This window comes from Drosophila yakuba, chromosome 3L (genome assembly GCF_016746365.2).
Source record: "Drosophila yakuba strain Tai18E2 chromosome 3L, Prin_Dyak_Tai18E2_2.1, whole genome shotgun sequence".
NCBI classification, from domain to species: domain Eukaryota; kingdom Metazoa; phylum Arthropoda; class Insecta; order Diptera; family Drosophilidae; genus Drosophila; species Drosophila yakuba.
In genome coordinates, this window is record NC_052529.2 from 25,112,614 (window position 1) to 25,120,979 (window position 8,366).

Consider the following 8,366-nt stretch of genomic DNA (forward strand, 5'->3'; position numbering starts at 1 on the left):
CGCAAACAAAGAAGACCCCCAAATGAAAAAATGTGGCAACTGTGGAGGAAACCATACGGCAAACTACAGAGGCTGTGCGGTCTACAAGGAGCTAAAGAGTCGCATGCGACGAGCGACAGCTACGCACCAACAACATTTCGCCAAGGCAGCCACATCATCATTTGGGCAGCTAAATACAACCAAGAAAATCTCCTACGCCAAAGCACTAAGAACAGGCATGGAAAATCCACCTCAATCCAGCCTCACTCAGAAAAGCAAATTGGAATCTATGATGTTCACAATCCAACAAAGTATGATGGAACTTATGTCATTCATGAAAACAACCATGCAAACCCTTGTACAGAACCAGAACATGGTAATTCAGTTGCTTGTAGCACAACAGTCCAAATAATAAATGACTAACCTACGTATATCCATGTGGAATGCCAACGGCATTCGTCTTTTTTACAGGAAGTAAACTTTGTACATTATATGAAACGGTACTTCCACCATAAATAATTGGGAAATTCTTCACGAACAAAGCCGACATACGCTAGGCATTAAAACGTACTGACGGACATGTCCAGATCGAATTGGTTATAGATTCTGATCAAGAATATATATACTTAATATGGTCGGATTCGCTTCCTTCTGTATGTTACATATTTTTCATACCTTTTTACTGTACGACTAACGGGTATACATATGTATATACGGACCCTGTATGGTTTGGGATTAATTAGAACGCAAACTTGGAATACCTTAAAAGGCATCCGATACTTTTACCAAACGATCATCACCAAAGCCCTCATCCTTTATTATCATGAGAAATATTTCCATGCACGATCACAGACGTTGCTTTCCACATTACGGCAAAGGTTCTGGCCGATTGGAGACCGTAAGTTCGTTGGAAGCGTCATCAATAAATGCGTCCGATGCACCCTTTCTGCAGAGTCCTTGGTGCATCCATTTTAGCCATCAATGAATTAAGATCTTTTGCATATGAGATTTCTGCCTAACTCCCGCCCACCTTGTCCAATTTCAGAAAATGCTAAACGGGTTGATGTGGTCACGCCATAACATTTCCTTAAGGTTCTGTCGCGTTATCTATTCAGCTAAACTTCTTTTGTAAGCTTATGACTATAGGTTTATATTTTGAAGCCAAGTATTTGCTTAGGCAGGCTGCATCCCCGAATAAAACCTATTCTTGCGTTCCTGTTAACTATAACACTAAGGGTACCATATTGGTTGTCTTCCCTATAAACAATATATTTATATTCTTATTCAGGATCATAAGAGCTATGTATAAAAACTAGAAAGTTGAGACTAGACATACAGACTTGTGACGCCAACGCTGCGCGAGTTTGTTTCAGAAAGATTCCACGCCCACTTTAATGCACACAAGACACCCAACACTAAGACGCCTTGCCAATTTTTATCATCGATAAAATAAATAACATCGACTCCATTGATCGTGATCAAGAATATATATACTTTATACGGTCGGAAACGCTTCCTTCTGCCTGTTGCATACTTTTCAAAGAATCTAGTAAGCCCTTATACTACGAGTAGTTGGTATAAAAAGGTTTTGAGATTTTTGAATTTTATTATTTGTCTTTTAAATGTTTATCAATTTGCACTTGCAGTTCAGTAACATTGAATGTTAATGATGTTAAACTGTTAGTGTAAAAATTTCTTCTTCGCACTTCCACTAACTGAGTATCGGGTCGGGTATCAGATATTGTTTTTTCCCTACCTTCTACTAGGGATGTCGTGATTTTAAAAAAGCATCGTATCGATTATATTTTTTTAACAAAACAAAATGATAATAATATTTAAAATATCATAAAAAAATATAAATATATTTAATTTTTTTTTAAATAAAATTTTTTTCCCCCACAATAAAAAAAAAAGTTTCTTATTAACTTCATTTTCATATTTCATTTCATATTTTCATTTAAACTTAATATATCATATCTTAAATTCATGGATTTCTAATACAGATCATAATAATAATAATAAGGATAATAATACAGATAATAATAAATTTTCAGTGAAATTTTGAACTTTCTGAAATCAGAACATACGCACACATACAAATATGTACATACATATGTAACTTCTTTTTCGCACATTTTACGAAAACATCGTAATGTTTATTTTTAAAATGCGAGGACATGGTTGAAGTGTTACCACTGGTTTTTATAATTCTTTCGCTCAGTTTGCATATTGCAGTTTTGTTTTTTATTTCTGTGTAATTTGATATTCATTTTATCACGTGCTCGTGTACTTGGTATCGCGTCGCAATCAGAGTGAGCGAATGGAAAATATCAATAATGTATCAAAAAAAATATCGCAATACCGATATTTAGGCAAAAAAAATATCACGATATAAATATAACGTCTTCACATTCGTGGAAGCGGACGTCTTTCGATAGCGCTGCGCGAAAATCTTGTGTTAACGTGGTTGTGCTGAACAGTGTTAGCGGCAAATCTGCAAAAACAAACGGTGGACTTGTGCCATAGTTCTGCGCGTAACCTAGGCGTGCTGAATGACCGCGTGTTGCAGGTGGTTAGCAAAATATATAAGTTTGCAATTTTTGCAGCTGATAAAACAGCTGACAGCGCTGCCAACTTATCTCGGAGGGCGATCATAGGCGAGTGGCGTTGCCACATCAACTGTAAGACCAGTGCTGAGGTGCGAACGTTGGGCGCGTAATTTCAAAATTAAATTCAAAATTTGATTTAATTTAATTTAAACAAATAAGTGCCACGCACAACAAGCTCGAAAAAATGAGCAGCGATCAGCGTAGAAGCTCCGTCAACCCAAGAAATGCTTGCTACTCCTATTTCTCAACTAGAGATATAGATCAACATCAGAAGTCGACAAAGAGCAACTCGACTCTACTGACCGTCGACAGCAAGAGAGCCAGCTCTTGCTAACCCTCTCTGCTCACCCCAACTCCCGCATCATGGACTTACCAATGCCAAACCCCATCACCGCCGGCTTCGCTGAATGAAGCTCCAACAACAAGCAGTGCTAAAATTTCTGCAGCAAACTCACCACCAATAATTAAACCAACTACCAATACTGCGAGTTCGGTCCCAACGGCCGCACAACAAAATAAAATGGCAACAAAAACAGTTAGCCTCGATAAGCAACAAGCGGTCCCGGCTATACAGACCGGTACGGACCGCTACATCCAGATTAAGCGCAAGCTTAGTCCACCCAACACGGTTGGCAATAAACCAAAGATCAATCGAACCAACAAAAGCACCGATCAAACGAGGAGCTCCAATGAAAACCGATTCTCCATCTTAGCAGAGGTCGACAACAACCAACCAGAGTTGGGGCAGGAGACCCAAAGGAAACCTAAGCCCCCCCTATTTACGTAAGGGAAAAAAGTTCAAGCGCCCTGGTCAACAAAATTGTTGCGCTGGTCGGGGACGAGAATTTCCATGTTGTTCCGCTTGTTAAAGGGAACATTCACGAAACAAAGGTTCAAACGAAGTCTGAAGAACACTTCCGAGCTGTGTCTAAGTACCTGTAAGACACAAAAAAGAACTTTTACACCTATCAAGCAGCAAGGGACTGCAAGTTGTGCTAAAAGGTATAGAACCTGACGTCACCCCCTCTAAAATTTAAGAAGCCCTTAAGGCCAGGGGCTTCTGTGCCAAAAATGTTAGCAATATTGTTAACAGAAACAAAAAACCGCAACCACTTTTCAAGGTCGAGCTCGAACCAGATAGCAAAGCCTTAAAGAAAAACGAAGTGCACCCGATCTACAAGTTGCAGCTCTTACTGCATCGAAGAATCACCGTGGAAAAACCCCACAAACGCAACGGCCCTGTTCAATGCACAAACTGCCAAGAGTATGGACACACCAAGACATACTGCACACTTCGGACGGTCTGCGGAGACTTCCACAACTCCGTAAACTGCCCCGCAAACAAAGAAGACCCCCAAATGAAAAAATGTGGCAACTGTGGAGGAAACCATACGGCAAACTACAGAGGCTGTGCGGTCTACAAGGAGCTAAAGAGTCGCATGCGACGAGCGACAGCTACGCACCAACAACATTTCGCCAAGGCAGCCACATCATCATTTGGGCAGCTAAATACAACCAAGAAAATCTCCTACGCCAAAGCACTAAGAACAGGCATGGAAAATCCACCTCAATCCAGCCTCACTCAGAAAAGCAAATTGGAATCTATGATGTTCACAATCCAACAAAGTATGATGGAACTTATGTCATTCATGAAAACAACCATGCAAACCCTTGTACAGAACCAGAACATGGTAATTCAGTTGCTTGTAGCACAACAGTCCAAATAATAAATGACTAACCTACGTATATCCATGTGGAATGCCAACGGCATTTCACGGCATAAACTTGAAATAACTCAATTCCTAAACGTAAATCACATCGACGCCATGCTGCTGGTTGAAACGCACCTCACAGGGAGATATAACTTCTATATAAGAGGTTATACCTTTTACCGCACAGATCATCCGGATGGCAAGGCCCACGGCGGAACGGGCATCTTAATCAGAGAACGCATCAAACACCACTTTCATCAAAGGTTTGCAACAAATTACCTGCAAGCCACGTCCATAAAAGTGTTCTCAGGAAACGGCAACCTTTGCATTGCCGCTGTCTACTGCCCACCTCGATTTAATATCTCTAATGGTCAATTCATGGACTTCTACAACACTCTGGGGGATCGCTTCATAGCCGCAGGAGACTACAACGCCAGTCACACGCACTGGGGATGACGCCTCGTGACTCCCAAGGGAAGGCAACTGTATAATGCACTTATAAAGGTGAGCAATAAACTGGACTACGTTTCTCCTGGTAGCCCCACATATTGGCCTGCAGACCCAAAAAAGTTCCCAGATCTAATTGATTTCCCGGTGACAAAAAACATCCCACGCAATCTGACCACTCGCCTTTGTTGATAAGCCTTCTTCAAAGCCCAGAAATTGCGGACCACCCCCACAGGCTGACGTCGCACAACACTAACTGGATGAAATACAGAAAGTATGTGAGTTCCCACATTGAGCTAACTCCCCAACTAAATATCGAAGCGGACATCGACTGCTCCACCGAGGTACTCGTCACAGCAGCCAGGATCTCAATCCCTAACCGGAAGGATGGGGAATTTAAGAAGTTCAAGACCAACCGGCAAATTGAACAGCTGGTTCTGGAAAAGAGGCGTCTGCGAAAATCTTGGCAAACCAGCAGATCGCCACGCTCAAAGCAAAGACTTACTGAAGCCACCCGCAATCTAAACCGGGCCCTGAAGCAAGAAGCTGAAAATGAACAACTTAAATATATTGGAAAACTCTCGCCAACTAGTACAAAGCATCCATTGTGGAGGGCTCACCCAAATCTAAGCTCTACAATTCAAATCGTCACCCCTATAAGGAATTCTTCAGGGTGCTGGGCCCGCAGCGACAAAGATAGAGCCGAATCATTTGCCTTACATCTCAGAGGTGTCTTCCAGCCGAACCCCGCAGCAAATGATTATGTTCCTCCGCAAATCCACCTCGAAACTGAATCCACGCCAACTACATTTCAGCCGAACGAGAATACAAAAGTCATCAGGGAGCTAAAACAAAAAAAGGCTCCAGGCGGTGACCTAATAAATACAAAAATGATAATGGAACTTCCGTACTGTGCTATTAAGCTAATCTGTAAACTCTTCAATGGAATCATAAGTCTCGACTACTATCCAAGGAAATGGAAAAAATCAATTATTATAATGATACCGAAGCCCGGAAAAGATCACACGATTCCGTCATCTTACAGACCAATAAGTTTATTATCATGCCTGTCCAAATTATTCGAAAAATGCCTTCTAAAGCGCATAATACCATATATGGGAGCCCACAACATTATCCCAGCCCATCAATTTGGCTTCAGAGAAAAACACGGAACTATAGAGCAAGTAAACAGAATAACATCAGAAATTCGCACAGCCTTCGAACATAGGGAATATTGCCGCCCGATATTTCTCGACGTATCTCAAGCATTCGACCGCGTCTGGCTCAAAGGTCTCATGCATAAAATTAAAACACACTTGCCCGGGTACACTCATAAACTCCTTGAATCCTACCTCTACAATAGAGCCTTCGCAGTAAGATGTAACACAACAATTTCCGACAGCTACACTATCGAAGCTGGGGTCCCACAAGGTAGCGCACTTGGGCCAACTTTATTCGTCCTTTACACAGCAGATATTCCTACGAGTGACCGACTAACAACATCCACCCTCGCCGACGACACTGCGATCCTTAGCCGCTCCAGATGCCCAGTCCGTGCAACAACTCGCCAACCACCTCGTGGTAGTCGAGAAGTGGCTATCTGACTGGCGTATTAAAATAAACGAACAAAAGTGTAAACACATAACGTTTACCCTTAACAGACAAACTTGCCCTCCGCTCTGTATGAATAGCACGCAGATCCCCCAAGTTAATGAAGTAACGTATCTGGGCATCCACCTCGACAGACGTCTAACATGGCGTAGACATATCAAATCCAAGAAACTGCATCTAAAACTGAAAGCCAGCAGCCTCCACTGGATTATAAACTCACGATCGCCTTTGTGTCTGGACTACAAAGTCCTGCTCTACAACTCCACTCTTAAGCCAATCTGGACGTATGGCTCCCAGCTGTGGGGGAACGCGAGCAGAACCAACATAGACATTATACAGCAAGCGCAATCAAAGATCCTGTGAACTATCACTGGGGCACCATGGTATATTCGTAACCAAAACATCCACAGGGACCTCGGCATTCTCGCAGTAAAAGATGAAATAGACAAGCAAAAAGCGTCCTACAATGAAAAACTCTCTGTCCACCCAAATCCTCTAGCAAGGGTCTTGACTCGGGTCTCCAGCCGAACCCGCCTGCAACGTACAGACCTTCCAAACCAGCCATAATTTGTCAGGGCCACTGTCTCAGTCTACATGACTCCTAGTTAGGTTATAGTATAAGATTTGATACACTTATTGTTAGTCTCGTAAATGAGAAGATTCAATAAATAAAAGCAAAGCATTTAAAAAAAAAAAATAAATAAATATAACATTTTCAGAAAAATATCGATATATTGATATATTATCAACAACCGATACTCCAGAAAATGTTTAAAGTTCTTCGCGATACCACTACCTACCTAAATAACGGGTATCTGATAGACGGGGAACTCGACTACAGCGTTTTCTCTTGTTTTCCCTCAAGGTGGTCTCCATTTGTTGGAAAATTAAAATACTTAGCGGAAGTTAACCTAAGTCATTCATTGCAACTGTTTGGAAAGTTTTGCTGTTTTCGTATGGAAATTTCTGGCAAACAGGTAAGCCATATGCATTTATGTGTTTAAATTTCAGTGTTTTAAATAATCTTTTTTTGTAAGATTGGACCGTCTTGTGTGTGTCTTGAAGTTAATTCAAATACATTTGGAAAGATTAAAGTTTTTCAATATATTACACCAATCGAGCCTTTGTTGCAAAAAGTTGTTCATCAGTTCTATGGTCCTCGTTGGAGTGCACCACTTATGAAAATTTTTGTTTATGGAGAAAGTGTCATGGTAAGTAAACTGTATAAATATTATACCACATCAATATAATAAAGATTTTTCTACCATTAGTTCGAACGTGATATTAACATATGGAATCATAAAGTACTTCATCGGAATCCTATCTTAGCTAAGGAAGATACATCGATAAAGAAGTTTAGGCTGTGGTTCTCCCAATTCTATTCGTCGAACAGCAAATCATATTCTGAAGCAACCAATATTGGTTGGTAGCTAAATTTGTACTGAAATTTAAAGTTTTACTAAACGATGGCTAAGTAAATACTGTGTCTCGAAGAAAATAGAAGACTATTGAAAAAAATCATTTTTAAATTTATGTTATTTTATTAAAGTAATTTGCAAATTTGACGGAGTATAGTAATTTCTTTAGTTATTGTTTCTGTAGCGAGTCCCTGTAGTTTCCCCTTTTTCAATTTCTGCCGCCGCGTGTGAGCTGGGTCAGCAGGGCCACACTCGATCTCAGTGTTACCAAGATCTCACAATCGACTCAAATCGATAGGGCGCCATTTCAAAATAACATTCCCTTCTCCGACATATTAATATATTTGGCATCCAATATACCCGTTATTTATAGTGTTATGGATTTGTTTAAAAATGTACAAGTTGAACAAGTACAAGTTGATCTAGGCATGTTCGTATATCATGTCTACATCTTGGCAACAATAAGTTTATGTTTAGATTACAGATTGTTGTATTTCCATGTCCACGAACAGCAAAACTGTTATTTCTTACTTAACACATTTGTTAATTAGCTACTTGTAACTTACATGTAGATGGAAGCGCTTTCGCTT

General features: G+C 40.6%; 1 protein-coding gene across 1 annotated transcript in view; it reads left to right on the top strand.

The window, feature by feature from the left end:
• The window catches only part of LOC26535507 (cholesterol 7-desaturase nvd), a 127,595-nt gene extending 119,665 nt beyond the window's left edge, over positions 1 to 7,930 (top strand). Inside the window, exons 5-7 of the mRNA XM_039373643.2 lie at positions 7,224 to 7,335; positions 7,396 to 7,569; positions 7,630 to 7,930. Coding sequence (XP_039229577.1) covers positions 7,224 to 7,335; positions 7,396 to 7,569; positions 7,630 to 7,788 — 445 coding nt within the window. The 3' untranslated portion in view covers positions 7,789 to 7,930. The remainder of the gene's footprint in view (positions 1 to 7,223; positions 7,336 to 7,395; positions 7,570 to 7,629) is intronic.
• Positions 7,931 to 8,366: the final 436 nt, after the last annotated feature.